Below are 16316 nucleotides of genomic sequence, written 5' to 3'. Positions count from 1 at the left end.
ATTGGTGGGATTTTTGTCAATAGTTGCATTCTTGCGCATCTGTGTGAGTTTGAGGAAGAGTACTGAGCTCAAGCTTTTTCCATTTGAGGCAGCTGGCCAAAATAAAAGCCAATTCTGTCAAGGCAGCACTTTGAGACGGTAATCCACGCCTTTGTTACCACTCGGCTGGATTACTGCAATGCACTATATGTGGGGGTTAGTGGGTCCTCTATCGCCCGTCTCCAGATGGTACAGAATGCAGCTGTACGTCTTTTAACTGGCACACGTAAACATGAGCACATTTCGCACATTTTAGCCTCACTCCACTGGTTGCCTATTCAGTTTAGGATCCATTTAAAAATTATTTTATTTGCTTTTAAATCCCTGAATGGTCTTGCCCCGCCCTACCTATCTGAGCTTCTACACCCTTATACACCCGCCCGCTCTCTCAGGTCAGATAATCAGCTGCTCCTGAGTGGGCCTAAAACTAAGCTGAAGCTCAGAGGGAACCATGCCTTTGCTGTGTCGGCACCCAAATTATGGAACGATCTGCCTCTCCACATTAAACAGGCCTCTTCTCTGTCTGTTTTTAAATCACTTCTAAAAACCCATCTCTTCTTCGTGGCCTTTGATACCCAGTAAGATGTTGAATTTATTTACTTGATTTAATTTCTTATTTTGATTGCTTTTATTGGGTGGCTATTATTTTTACTCATGTTTTATGTCTTTTAATTTATTGTTGTATTTCATATGTAATTTTTGCGCCTCATGTGAGCTGTTATGTTGTCTGTTTATGATGTCTTGTTTATTCTTCTGTACAGCACTTTGGTCAACATTGGTTGTTTTAAAGTGCTTAACAAATAAAGTTGGATTGGATTGGATTGGATAATATAGCAATTTGGCATTAAATCAGCATCGTGTACTAATCAATATTCCGATTAGTCTATACTTTTTAACTATTGAAAGACCTGGAGTGGAAAGCCTCATCTTGAGATCAAATGGAGGTGGAGAGGGGTGGGAGATTGCAACCTTCATGTGGTCCGCCCTGTTTCGACGAATGCAATCAACCTGGCGTGCACAATCAAATAAGATCAAATAGAACAAGTTGTCCTACAACTTTAGGCTGTGCAAGCCCTTCAGTGTGAGAATGGGAAGGGGAGTTAAAGTGTTTAAGGGCCTGTCCCACAGTACGAGGTAATTCAAGAGCTCTCCCGAGTTCTTGAATCAAACTCGTGGTAAGTACGTAGAATGTACGTAGCGGGTACGTCGGAGCTCGAGACGTCTCTTAGCGGCTCGTAACGCTAACGGCAGGTACTCGGGAAACGCGGTAAGCTCGTGAAGATTTTTCAACATGTTGAAAAATGTCCACGAGAGCCCCGAGTACCTACGAGCGGCTATTACCGTAATTCTCCGAGTTCGAATCAGGGGAAACTCGGGAGAACTCTTGAATTACCTCGTACAGTGGGACAGGCCCTTTACTTTTTACTCGTACCAGCCCCTACTTGCCCGCTACGTACATTACATGAGCTCGAATCAGGGGAGAACTTGGGAGAACTCTTGAATTACTTCGTACAGTGGGACAGGCCTTTTAGCAACCGGGAGATCGTAGACCCAGACGGACTGAGCGGAGGTGTTGAGTGAAATGATCGGCCAGTCTACGCTTGGTCTCGTTGAAATATAGAGTCCACACCTGGAACTGTGCATGAGGTTGGAGGGGGTGCAAGTGAATCTCTGCCTAACCTGAAAGGACCATAGGGGTCCCTGGACAGAGTCGAGGGAGGAGGTATAGGAAGGAACTGCAGATGCTGGTTTACACCAAAGATAGACACAAAATGCTGGAGTAACTCAGCGGGACAGGCAGCATCTCATGAGAGAATGAATGGGTGACGTGTCTGGAGAGACCCTTCTTCAGACTGAAGTCTAGGGGCAGGTGTTGCATCTCCTGCGGTTACTGGGGAAGGTACCTGGGGAGAGCCCGCCTCCGCCTCCCCCTCCTCCCGCCGCCATTTGCTCGCTCCCGCCTGCGGCCTCGGGCTTTTCAAGCCGCTGGCGACCGGCCTCCCCCCGCCTCCCCCTCCCACACGGTGACGGCTTGTGACCGGGGGGAGCTGCGACAGCGGGGCTCGGATCTGCCGATTGCAGACAACAACAGCGCTCCCTCGGCAGGAGGGGAAGGCCGAGCCCGCCAAAAGCCCGGCCGGCCGGCGCTGCCGCTGTGGAGGGGCGTTCGCCGTTGCCCGGACAACCGGGAGGAGCGGCGAGGGCGGACTAGGCCGGAGGCCTCGGAGCGGGTCGGCCTTTGCCAGCGGGGTGTTCGTGAAGGTCTACCCCGTCTCACTGGAAGCGCGGACCGCAGACGGTAGGGTCCGACTCCGTCTCAGGGGTTTGTGGAGGGAGGTTGACCGGGCGTGGGCGCAATCAGAGCTGCAATCACTGCAGATTCCCCGCTTAACCTCGGCGCTAAAGTGTCGCATTTCACCAGAATATAACAAACGTTAGAAATTGCAGAACTAGGCCGTTTGGTCCTTGTGACCAAAGCTGCAATATTGTACCAACGCTGCAGTTCCTATCTACACATTATTCTACACAACCTATTCATGAAATATAGCATCGATGAACATTTGAAAAGTAACATTGATGCAAGATAAAATAAAGCAAAATGTATAAGTGAGATCAAGAAATAATATTTGTAACTGTGTTTACATAGATTAAATTATACTTTTTAACCTCCGCACCTCATTGATGTGACACCCAAGGAGGCACAGTAATGCCTCTACTTCCTGAGAACTGAGGAAATTTGCATGTCTCCAATGACTTTCACAAACTTCTACAGATGCACCATAGAAAACATGCTGTCAAGTTACATCTCAGCTTGGTTCAGGAAAAGACGACAAGAAATTGTGTCGGAAAGAACTGCAGATGCTGTTTTAAACCAAAGTTTAACACAAAACACAAAAAGCTGTAGTAACTCAGCGGTTCAGGCAGCATTTCTGGAATTTCAAGAAATTATAGTGAGTTATAGATGTAGCCCAGTCCATACCACAGACCAGACTTGCAACCATCGACTCCATCTACACTTCATGCTGCCTCCAGAAAATAAGCGAACATAAACAACACATGTCCCACCCCGGCATTCTTCTCCCTGTTGACTGGTAGAAGGTACAAAGCATACTGACTAGGGAAGCATACTGACATACTGTTCAGTCTGAAGAAAGGTCTCAACCCGAAACGTCGTCTATTCCTTCGCTCCATAGATGCTGCCTCACCCGCTGAGTTTCTCCAGCATTTTTGTCTACCTCTGACGAGGGAACAGTTTATTTCCCTCTGTTATCAGGTTTCTGAACAGTCCATCCATAAGCTAGGTACTATCCAAATCACCTTTACCCCAATGTGAACATTGGACTTTGTCCATGGAACTGATGCTCTACAATACTGAGAACTATATTCTGCACTATCGAAGATAGATACAAAATGCAGGAGTAACTCAGCGACACAGGCAGCATCTCTGGAGAGAAGGAATGGGATGCTACCTACCTGGCTGAGTTACTCCAGCATTTTGTATCATTCTTTCCCACACACTATATTCTGCACTCTATAAATTCCCCCTTTCAATTGTATCTATTGTACTTCAATTTGCCTTGATTGTAGTTCTGAAGAGTATATGTGATCTCTTTGGATTACCTGCGAAACAAAGTTTTTTATTGTTCCACGGTACAGGTGTGGAAAAAATACTAAACCTAAACATGACTCACTAGGACAGACTAGATATTGATTAACTTGAATCAGATATGCCATTAATATAGATCATAGCTTATTTATTTATTTGCCACTTTTTTCTTAATATCTTCTGTAATAGAAGTCCAATAGTCTTGAACTTTAAATCAATAATAGACCAAATATTAGTAGACTTTTGCAGAAAGAATTCCAATTTTTTTAAGGTGCGTAATTCCTGATTCATATTGTTAAACCTTGTCGTAGATTTTACAACTAACAGAAGATAGACACAAAAAGCTGGAGTAACTCAGCGTGACAGGCAGCATCTCTGGAGAGAAGGAATGGGTGACGTTTCTGGTCGAGACCCTTCTACAAACTCCGAACTCAGAGTCTGAAGTAGGATCTCGACCCGAAACTTCACCCATTCCTTCTCTCCAGAGATGCTGCCTGTCCCGTTGAGTTACTCCAGCTTTTTGTGTCTATCTTCGGTTTAAACCAGCACCTGCAGCCCCTTCCTACACATTACAACTAACAGAAATTATTTTAATCTATCCATAATATTTGAAACATCAAATTACATTTTAACTTTCTAAAACTATTGAAATATATTGCTAATTGATGCAGGTTCTGGTTCTGGATAGCCTGGAGTTTAGAAGGTTGAGGGGGGGGGATCTCAATGAAAGCTACTGAGAAATGAAAGGCCTAGTTATAGTGGATGTGGAGTGGATGTTTCCACTAGCGGGAGAGTCTAGAACCAGAGGGCACAGTTTCAGAATAAAAGGACGTACCTTTAGAATGGAGATGAGGAGGAATTTCTTGAGTCAGAGAATGGTAAATCTGTGTAATTCATTGCCACAGAAGGCTGTGGAGGCCATCAGTGGATATTTTTAAGGTGGAGAAAGATAGATTCTTGATTAGTACGGGTGTCAGGGGTTATGCGGTGGAGAATGGGGTTGAGAGGGAAAGATAGATCAGCCATGATTGAATGGCGGAGTAGACTTGATGGGCAAAATGGCCTAATCCTGCTCCTGTAACTTATGAACAGTGCAGAAGAGATTCACCAATATGTGTAGGAAAGAACTGTAGATGCTGATTGAATTCGATGGTAGACACAAATGCTGGAGTAACTCAGTGGGACAGGCAGCATGTCTGGAGAGAAGGGTCTGAAGAAGGGTCTCGACCCGAAACGTTGCCCATTCCTTCTCTCCAGAGATGCTGCCTGTCCCGCTGAGTTACTCCAGCATTTTGTGTCTACCTTAGAATCACCAATATGTTGTTTGGAAGAGAGGGCTGCAGTTATGAGAAGTTCAACCAGCTGGGTTGATTTGCACAGGAACATAGGAGGTATCACCTTTTTATGAAATTATGAGGGTCATGATTTTTTTCACCCAGGACAGGGGAGTTCAGAACTAGAGTGCACAGGTTTAAGGTGATAAAGAAGAAACTAAAAGGACATCTGAGGGATAAGTTTCACACAGTTAGTGTTTATCTGCAACAAATTGCCCGAAAATATGGACAATTTTTTGTCCATATACAAAAGATACAATTACAACGTTTAAAAGGTATTTGGACAGGTACTTGAATAGGAAATATGCAGAGGGTTACAAGCATAATGCAGTCAAAGAGGTTAGTGTAGACAGGCATCACAGTCTGATTGGAGAAGATGAATCGAAAGGGCCCATTTGAACCTACTTCTGTGAGTTGAGTAATTTTCTGAAAAAAAATGTTAGGTTAATAACTCCCTGCCTTTCCTCAGTTACTTCTCCCATTTGGTGGAGTAACCTGGATAACGTTCCATTCTGAAGAAACTGCTTTCACTTTGGTGGCTTAAAGCAAATAATAATCTCCCTCAGGGCAAGACATTGCTAAAGGACAAAGAAACGACTTCAAAGATGTTCTCGAAGCATCCTCAAAAATAATTGCAAAATGATGCATCAACAGCTGGTAGAACTGCTTCCTCACAGCGCCGGAGACCCAGGTTCGATCCTAACCTGGTGAATCTGTGGAATTAATTGCCACAGATGGCTGTGGAGGCCAAGGCTCTAGGTATTTTTTTAAAGGGGAGATTGATTGGTTCTTGTTTAATAATGGTGCCAACGGTTACAGAGGGATTATAGAAGATAGTGTTGAGTTACAGTGAAAAGCTTTGCATGCTATCCAATCAAATCACATGATACATGAGTACAGTCAAGTTATATACTACTACAACAGATAGTGCAAAGAGAAAAATACCAGGGAACAGAATATCGTGTTACAGCATTATGGTGTTAGTTATAGAGAAATAATCCAAGGTCCTCAATGATGTAGGATGGAAGATTGGGACTATAAGATTGGGACCGTCTGAAGAAGAGTTTCGGCCCGAAACGTTGCCTATTTCCTTCGCTGCATAGATGCACCCGCTGAGTTTCTCCAGCATTTTTGTCTACCTTCGATTTTCCAGCATCTGCAGTTCCTTCTTGAACAGATTGGGACTATACCCTAGTTTATTGGAGGACCATTTAGTATTCTGATAACAGGCGGGAAGAGGTTTGTTCCTAAATCCAGTGGTATATGGTTTCAAGTGTTTGTACCATCTGCCCAACAGGAGAGGAGAGAAGACGGAATTACTGTTTCCTAAGTGTAATGTGATTTTAAACAAAATACCATGGCGGGGGTGGGGATAGGAGAAGTCATTTTAATGTAAACTAGGACACAATCCTACAGCTATAATTTTCAATTGAGGCTTTTGGGCTTTTTCTTTTCTCTGACCTTGTGAATTCAGAACTGGCTTACTGATAGAAGACAGAGGGTTGAGGCCAATATTTAGGCTGGAGGTCTGTAAGTTCATTTACAATTTAGATTATTTCCCTCACACAAGAAATGTTGCTGTATTGCAGCTTCTGTTATTTGCACCACCGTAGGTCCTGGCCTCCAGAGTCAACAATGTTTATTTGTCATTTGTGCTGCCCAAATCGGAACAATTAAGTTGTCACTTTCTGCAGATTTACGGGCCTCTGAGTAAACTGATGGAAAGTCAGGGGTGAGGCACTCACAGGTTGTTAGGTTGAGAAAATAAAGGCTCTTAGCTCATTTGTTCATTGCATTGCCCTAGTCAAAACCACAATATGCAAAATTAACTGGCAGCAGAATGTCTGAAAATCCATCTTATTTTTGACGGGATAGATTTTAAGAGGTGCAATTCTAACGGTCAGTATGACCTCTGCATTCATTCTTCCAGGAATGTAGGGTTTTGATAACCAGGAAGGAGCTCTCTAGTGCCCAAATGGTATTTACTTAAGGTTTGGTAAGGGTTTATTATTGACATGTGTACTGAGATACATTGTTTTGTGTTCTGTTCAGGTTGGTCATCCAAAAATGAATGCAATCTAACCATGCAGAATATAGTGTTACAGCTACTGCTAAAGTGCAGATACAAGAAAGAGTGCAATGGACACAATTCAGTAGATTGTGGGATCAGGATACATCCATGGCTTATAAGAGGTCCGTTCAAGAGTCTGATAGCAATGGAGAAGAAGCTGTCCATAAATCTGGTGCTACCTGCGTCAAAGCTTTTGTACCTTCTGCTCGATGGGAGAGGGCAGAAGAGGAAATGACTGAGGTGGTGTGAGTGGCCCTTGTTTATTTTAGTGGCATGAAGCATACACAGAGTTAATGGGGGAGGGGGGGGGAAGGAAGGAGAGGTTGGTCTGCTTGATGTACTAGATGGATCTTCAAATATTCTACTGTTCGTTAATGTCTACAACCTTTTTTTAGTTTAGGGATACAACACAGTCCCTTAGGCCCACTGACTCTGCACCGATCAGCGATCACCCCTACACTAGCGTTATCCTACACACTAGGGACAATTTACAATTTACAGAAGCCAATTAACCTACATACCTGTACGTCTTTGGAGTGTGGGAGCAAATCGGAGCACCCAGAGAAAACCCACGCGGTCACAGGGGGAATGTACAAACTCCATACAGTCAGCACCAGTAGTCAGGATTGAAACCGGGTCTCTGGCGCTGTAAGGTAGCAACCTTTAAAGCTGCACCACCATGCCGCCCTTGACAATTTCTTGCAGTCATGGGCATAGCAGTTACTAAGCCGAGCTGTGATGCATCCTGATAGGATGCTTTCCATGGTGCATCTATAGAAATCGAAGGGTCGTTGAAGACAACTCAATAGTCTTCTGAGGAAGTAGAGGCATTGGTGTGCTTTCTTGGCTAAACCATCAATGTGATTGGACCAAGACCAATTGTTGGTGATACTTAAGCATAGGAATTCAAATCTCTTGATTCTGTATTCCACTCCGCTTTCTAAAGTCGATGACTAGCTCTTTTGTTTTTCTGACAGCGAGGGAGAGGTTGTTATCTTGACACCATGTTACTGTGTTCTCTATCTCCTTCCTGCATTCTGTCTCATCATTGTTCGAGATATGCTCATGCTCTGGATTGGCACTCTGGTCTGGTCCGATCTCTTAAACAGAGATCTGGTCTCGACCCAAAACGTCACCTGCTCCTTTTCTCCTGAGATGCTGTCTGACCCTCTGAGTTACTCCAGCTTTTTTGTGTCTATCTTCGGTTTAAACCAGCATCTGCAGTTTCTTCCTACACAACTGGTCTACTGTGGTGGTGTTATGTGCAAACTTAGACACAATTAGAAAAAAACACAGCTGGTATTTGACCTTGAAGAACATCACAGTGAGGTCTTGAGTTGTATATGCCTGATGTTCATCAGTAGCCACTTTTAAAGAGGATGAAACTTTAGCTGGACTTCAGAATAGGAGCTCTTAGTGTTTTAAAGCATTAGCACAACTTTTTATCTAAAAAATCCAGCAGGAACACAGAGGAGGCGATTGGATCAGCTCAAATCGTGCTGTCGAATTACTTTATCCAATTAAAACCAGATCAGATCATAATCATACTTTATTGGCCAAGTATGTTTTGCAACATACGAGGAATTTGATTTGCCATACAGTCATACCAATAAAAAGCAACAAAACACACAAAATACATTTTAACATGAACATCCACCTCAGCGACTCCTCCACATTCCTCACTGTGATGGAAGGAGAAAAAAAAAATTCTGCCCTTCTATGTTCTCCCGCGGTCGGGGGCCTCGAGCCTTCCGTTGACAAGACGATCTTGTCTCCCGCAACCAGCTGACGGGCCCTACGCGTCGGGACGATCAAGCTCCCGCATCGGGGGGGATCTCAGCTCCCCGTGCCGGGCAATCGGACCCCGGGTCAGGGCTAGTCAAACCTCCTGCGACTTTGGAGCATCCTGATATCAGTCTCTACGAGAGACTGCGAGCTCCTCGATGGTGAAATCCGCAGACCGCGGTTGGAGCGTCGATCCCAGGCAAGGGATTGCACGCTCCGATGGTAAGTCCACGGCTCAAAGTCAGTCTCGAGCAAGGCCGGCAGCTCCATAATGTTAGGCCGCAGACCGACTGGAGATACGATCCGGAAAACAATCGCATCCCCGGCAAGGTACGAGATTGAAAAAAGGTTTCCCCTAACCCCCCCACCCCCACATAAAACAAATCGGAGAACATTAACACAAACTTTTTAAAACACACTAAAAATAACAAAAAAGACGAAAAAGGCAGACAGACCGTTGGCGAGGCTGCCATCGTTGACAGCGCCACCCGGTGAAATGATAAAATAAAATCAGTTACCTATTAAAGACAGATCAAAGATCATATCTAGGATCCTGGGATGTGTGAGTAAGTACAGTTCTTTGCATTGCCCTGCTTTAGAGTTTTCTGGTATTTTAATCTTTAAAGATTTCTTGTTTTCTCCTGCAAACTAAATGAGAATTATTTTATTAATATGCGTGTTGCAACAATTCAGAATGGTTAATTGAGTGAGAACATGTGATCATGACATTTTGTGTGACAATTTATTTCAGGTGGATTCAGCAGTGAGGTTTCCAGGCACGTGACAAGTGTTATTCAGAAGAGAGTTTCTTGTGAGCTGGTTCCCAAATCCTTTTTTAGCGCTGACATCTGTTCGTTGGTGCTCTGCAATGGAAGATCTTCCCCGACAGCCGTCTCCACTAAATGTGGGGGTAGATCTGTATGGAGCGGATTCAGAGCTGCAAAAGATGTTAATTGATGAGAGAATGAGATGTGAACATCACAAGAACAACTATCAAACACTGAAGGCTGAGCACACAAGGTATTGCCAGCAATTTAATTTACTAGAAACGATGCAAATCTTAAAATGCTGTGCATTTTTGCAAACAAACACAGAGATGTGAATGTACGAGGGTGAGGAATTGGAGGGAAGTGTGTATAGAAGCCTGGGTGACTTCAGAACAGATGCTTAGTTTAATTTAGTTTAGAGATAGTGAGGAAACAGGCCCTTCGCCCCGTCGAGTCCGCACCAACCAGCGATCCCCGCACGTTGACACGATCCTACACACCAGGAACAATTTACATTTACACCAAGCCAATTAAACCACAAAGACCTGTAGTCTTTGGAATGTGGGAGGAAACCGGAGATCTTGGAGAAAAACCCACGCGGTCACAGGGAGAAGGTACATGCTCTGTACAGACCGCACCCGTAATCCTGTTCGAACCCTGGTCTCCGGCGCTGTAAGTCAGCAACTATACCGTTGCGCCAACATGCCGCCCTATTGTACAAATATGCACTATATTTAAAAACTGCTGTCCCAGATTATTCAATGTAGGACTGTGACTAGTTCCTTGTGGATTGGTACTGTCCTGTTTTAATTGGGATGGAGTTCAATAATATTCCCAGGGAAGTGATCCATCCACTGTTAACTAAGGAGGTAAAGGGTAATTGTAGATTATAAGAAGAGGTTTAAAATGCTGCCAAGAAATGTGGTAAGATTGAGAATTGTCAGAATTTTAGGGAGTGTCAACATAGGGCCAAAAAATTGATGAAGGGAGAAATAAAGGTTAGCGAGTAAATTAGTAAAGTAGGTGAACTTATAATGGGAAGTAAAAATGGTTTAGTTGGTTTAGAGATACAGACCCTTCAGCCCCTCCGAGTCCACACTGACCAGCGATCCCCGTGCACTTGTGCTATCCTGAACACACTAGGGACAATTTACAATTATACCAAGCCAATTAACCTACAACCCTGTACATCTTTGGAGTGTGGGAGGAAACCGGAGATCCCAGCGAAAACCCACAAGGGTCATGGGGAGAACGTGCAAACTCTGTACAGACAGCACCCGTAGTCAGGATTGAACCCGAGTGTCTGGCGCAGTAAGGCAGCAACTCTACCGCTGCGCCATGTGCCGCCCAATACTTTCACCTTTGATTGAAGGAAAACAGGAAACAGAGCAGGCACCCTGTGGGACTTGCCAGTTATACTTATGTTTTTTGTGGTTAAATTATTTGGAAACATTACAGGGAATTTTAAACCACATTGCATGTTTTCTCAGATTAATTCACTCTTACTCGATGGTTCAATGGTCCTTTATTGTCACGTGTACCAAGGTACAGTGAAATTTGATTTACCATACAGTCATACCAAAAAAGGAGCAAGGTACAAAACGACATAAAGATTAAACATAAACAGCCACCACCGTGGCATGTGAGAATCCCTCGGGCACGCAGCATAAGCAGAGACCCACAGCCATCAGTTCAATGTCCGGGCCACACACACGTTCTTCACCATGATGTGACCAGTTGTACCAACCGCTGTCACTCTCTGCACTCCCTGTTCGCCCGAACAGTCAGAAAGCCGTCCACAATCGCACCAGACTCCAGGATGTTCTCATGGCGCGATGTCCCCGCAAACACCGAGACCACTATGAGATTAGTTTACAAACTTAAAGCACACGGTATTGGGGGTTCAGTATTGATGTGGATAGAGAACTGGCTGGCAGACAGGAAGCAAAGAGTTAGGAGTAAACGGGTCCTTTTCACAATGGCAGGCAGTAACTAGTGGGGTACTGCAAGGCTCAGTGCTGGGACCCCAGCTATTTACAAAATATATTAATGATTTGGACGAGGGAATTGAATGCAACATCTCCAAGTTTGCGGATGACACGAAGCTGGGGGGCAGTGTTAGCTGTGAGGAGGATGCTAGGAGGCTGCAAGGTGATTTGGATAGGCTGGGTGAGAGGGCAAATGCATGGCAGATGCAGTATAATGTGGAGACCACACCTGGAGTATTGCGTACAGTTTTGGTCTCCTAATCTGAGGAAAGACATTCTTGCCATAGAGGGAGTACAGAGAAGGTGCACCAGACTGATTCCTGGGATGTCAGGACTTTCATATGAAGAAAGACTGGATAGACTCGGCTTGTACTCGTTATTTAGAAGATTGAGGGGTGATCTTATAGAAACGTACAAAGCCTTAAGGGGTTGGACAGGCTAGATGTAGGAAGATTGTTCCCGATGTTGGGGAAGTCCAGAACAAGGGGTCACAGTTTAAGGATAAGAGGGAAATCTTTTAGGACTGAGATGAGGAAAACATTTTTCACACAGAGAGTGGTGAATCTCTGGAATTCTCTGCCACAGAAGGTAGTTGAGGCCAGTTCATTGGCTATATTTAAGAGGGAGTTAGATGTGGCCCTTGTGGCTAAAGGGATCAGGGGGTATGGAGAGAAGGCAGGTACAGGATACTGAGTTGGATGATCAGCCATGATCATATTGAATGGCGGTGCAGGCTCGAAGGGCCGAATGGCCTACTCCTGCACCTATTTTCTATGTTTCTATCACTGCTCTCATGGCAATCCCTCCAAGTCCCCACCAGTAGCAGGCAGCGCTTCCATCTTGTTTTTCGGTGACCTCACGTTCCCCACTGTGATGGAAGGTGAATAACCTTTATCTTCTTCCTCCGCAGTCAGGGCGATCGAAGGTCACGCAGTCGGCGGTCGAAGCTCCTGCGGTTGGAGCTCCCGAAATCAATCCAGAACAAAGGGATTGCCAGCTCCATGATGTTAGGCAGCAGTGCGGACGGAGATACGATACGGAAAAAGTTGCATCTCCGTGGGGGGAAGAGATTTTAAAAAGTTTCCCCCAACCCCCCCACATAACACAAAACTAAAGATACACTAAAACATACAAATAGAAACAGACTAAAGAGAACAAAGGGACGAGACGGGCTGTTGGTGAGGCTGCCACTTACGCCGCCACCCGATATTCCCTGTGAGATCTGCAAGATCGGCCAGGTAGTTACCAGTGTCCTTCGGCCTTTGTCCTTGAAGAAAACCCCTTATAGTTTCCGATCTTCAGGTGACACGTCCTGACTTGCAGCTTTCCCAATGTTGTCCATCTTAATCCAATTTCAATAATCTAATGAGCTCCGATCACTGCGGCACTGGCTCAGCGGTAGGGTCGCTGCTTTACAGCGGCAGAGTCCCGGGTTCGATCCTGACTACGGGTGCTGTCTGTACAAAGTTTGTATATTCTCCTTGTGACAGGGTGGGTTTTCTCTGGGTGCTCCAGTTCCCCCCCACCCCCTCTTATTCAAAAGACGTGTGGGTTTGTAAGTTAATTGACTTGTGTAAATTGTCTCTTAGTGTGTAGGATAGTGCTAGTATATGGGGTGATCTCTGGTCGGCGCGGACTCAGTGGGCCGAAGTGCCTATTTCCATGCTGTATTTCTAAAGTCACTGATCCGCCACAAATTCCAAGCTTCCAGTCTCCTGTTTTTCCATAGATACCATCAATTCTCTGATCCCCACCCACTCCTAACTTTCTCACGTCAGTCCGACACTTTCCAATTCCATTCCCTGTATTCCACTCCCAACACAAGCCAAACCATGTTTCTGACTGCAACCATCTCTGCCAAAGCCAATACAGGAAGTGTCCATTTGTGATCTTACCATACCCCATCCCCGCCAAATGTTGAGCTCAAACATCTCCCCACCACCGAACCCAGACTAGGCATCTGCCTACTTTACCACCATAGGTTTACAAGAGAAAGACAGGACAGCACATGTTTGCCTGCAAAAATGTGAGACCTTGGACGTAACTGAAACTTGACACAATGGGCCAAGATGTTAAATACAATCATTCATATGCTCACTTCATTAGAATTTCTAGGCAAATAACTTGAACTTATTCCTGACTGCAGGACACTGTAGGAGAGGTTTCCAATCCTATTTACTAATTGTACTCTGAAGCAAGCAAGATAATGTGCACAAAATGTTGGAGTAACACAGCGGGTCAGGCAGCATCTCTGGAGAAAAGAAATAGGTAACGTTTTGGGTCGAGACTTTTCATCAGACCAAAACATCTCGACCCGAAATGCTACCTATTCCTTTTCGCCAGAGATGCTGCCTGACACGCTGAGTTACACCAGCATTTTGAGTCTATCTTCGGTGTAAACCAGCATCTGAAGTTCCTTTGTACACTTTATAATGTGTGGGTGTAGCAAGAAAATTTAATTGGGTAGTTATTGCAGACTGAGCATGGTACACGTCTCCCCAGATGTGAGGAGAAATCTCAGTAAGAAGTCACAAGTGTGGATTAGTATGGCTGGTTCTAGTCACTGTTCTACAACAAGGGAAGTCAGGTGTAAGGGGTGGATGACCAGACTGATGCCCAGTTACAGTTCATAAGAGATAGGAGCAGAATTATTTATTCGGCCCATCGTCTACTCCGTCATTCAATCATGGCTGATCTATCTTTCCGTCTTAACCCCATTCTCCTTCCTTATCCATGTGACTCCTGACACCCATACTAATCAAGAATCTATCTATCTCTGCCTTAAAAATATCAATTGACCGCCTCCACAGCCTTCTGGGGCAATGAATTCCACAGATTCACCACCCTCTGACTAAAGAAATTCCTCCTCTTGCATATCCTAAAGGAACGTCCTTTAATTCTGAGGCTAAAACCTCTGGATCTAGACTCTCCCACTAGTGGAAACATCCTCTCAACATCCACTCTAACCAGGCCTTTCACTATTCCATTAGTTTCAATGAGAACCCCCTTCGTCCTTCTAAACACCAGTGAGTACAGGCCCAGTGCCGTCAAACAGGAGAAAAGCTTGACGTTTGCTTATATTTTTTAAAAAAACCTTGTCAGAAAACTGTTCTTTGTAACTAAAGCAGTACACAACCCAATAGAAGTTATGCACTTATGTAATATGCACTTCAATCTTCTGAATTATAGAACCATCATTTTGTTAAAAATGGGTTGAATGGCAATACTCATGTAAAAATGTTTGACTGTTGCTGCAGGTTACAGAATGAATACACAAGATCCCAGAATGAACTAACACGGATGCTGACAGACAAACAAAGTACTCAGGAGAAATTCCAACTACTTCTTGCTGAACTTCGTGGGGAATTACTGGATAAAACAAGGGAACAAGAGGAACTGAAAATGCAGGTGACATTATAGTTTGTTTAAATGTAATCTAAGCAAATGCCTTATGGCCTGTCCCACTTAGGCAATTTTTTAGGTGACTACAGACAATAGACAATAGGTGCAGGAGTAGGCCATTCGACCCTTCGAGCCAGCACCGCCATTTAATGTGATCATAGCTGATCATCCACAATCAGTACCCCATGGCAGTCGCCACATAGTCGCCGAAGTGTCGTGAGTAGTCTCCTCAGTCGCCCAAAGAGTCATCTTTCTGGTCGCCGCTGGATTTTCAACATGTTCAAAATTTTTTGCCAACAGTCAGCGACAGTGGGCTTGACGCCAATGAGTGTAACTTAACTTCTCCTGACGTAGGTTGTCGCCAGGTGACATAGGTTGTCGCTGGTGCTGACTTCGGTGAATTTCATTGACGACTACCTACGTCAACCGGCGATTGAAATATCTTCAGTTGTCGCCGACAGGGACGTAGCTTGTCGCTGGTGGACGTTGGTTGATTTCGGTTGTCGTAGGTTGTCGCCTGTGTGGTCGTAGATTGACGTGGGTGTGGTCTTAGGTGTACGTCCTAATGGGTCGCCGGTTGTCGGGAGCTTGCCGTACCTTGACGTCGACTAGGTAATAGGTTGTTGTAGCTTGTCGTAGACTTTGTCGTAGGCGTTTTTCCGGCGACCTGCTACGACTATGACAATCGCCTAAGTGGGACAGGCCCATAACAAGTGGCAATATATACAAAGTGGCAAGTACAAATAGATACAAAGTTGCTCCAACTGAGTTTTTTTATAACATGAATTGTGTTCAGCCATGTTCAGACAGGGATCAAAAAACAGCATTGGGAGATAAATTTAATGGAGTGCTTTGAGGGAGGAAGGAGAACTGTGATCTTAGATTCCAGACATCATAACCAGAGGAAACCCACAGAACCCTCCATGAGGACCTCAAACTAGCCTCCCCCCCCCCCCCCCCCCCCCCCCCCCCCAGCTCCCACCATCCCGTGAGCACCTGTCCCATCTTAGGCAGAATGTGCTGTTCCGACATTGGCCTCATCATTCAACCTAAATCCACAAAGCCGGAGTGGTATCAAATCATCATCAGTTCTCCTTCTTACAAATTTGAGTCCCAGTATACCCATTAACTGTGGCAATGGCTGAATACTACAAACTGGCAGTAACGTGGTCGGGCAGCATCACTGGTGATAATGCAGCCCTCCCTGATGAACAACGCATTCTAAACTTGCTTTGAGCAGAAGGCCAGTCAGACTCGAGTGTGCCTTTTCCCAGAGTCATGGTTGTAGGAGTTAGATCGGCCTTCCTGAGAGTGAACACAACG

At 44.9% G+C, this 16316-nt stretch overlaps 1 protein-coding gene across 1 annotated transcript in view; it reads left to right on the top strand.

Moving 5' to 3' along the window:
- Positions 1 to 1976: 1976 nt before the first annotated feature.
- cep83 (centrosomal protein 83) overlaps positions 1977 to 16316 on the top strand; it is a 53708-nt gene continuing 39368 nt past the window's right edge. The window contains exons 1-3 of the mRNA XM_033039384.1: positions 1977 to 2338; positions 9588 to 9856; positions 14849 to 14999. Of these exons, the coding sequence (XP_032895275.1) occupies positions 9705 to 9856; positions 14849 to 14999 (303 nt within the window). The 5' untranslated portion in view covers positions 1977 to 2338; positions 9588 to 9704. The remainder of the gene's footprint in view (positions 2339 to 9587; positions 9857 to 14848; positions 15000 to 16316) is intronic.

This window comes from Amblyraja radiata, chromosome 21, assembly GCF_010909765.2.
Source record: "Amblyraja radiata isolate CabotCenter1 chromosome 21, sAmbRad1.1.pri, whole genome shotgun sequence".
In the NCBI taxonomy this organism is placed as follows: domain Eukaryota; kingdom Metazoa; phylum Chordata; class Chondrichthyes; order Rajiformes; family Rajidae; genus Amblyraja; species Amblyraja radiata.
This window is presented reverse-complemented; position numbering and strand designations above follow the sequence as displayed.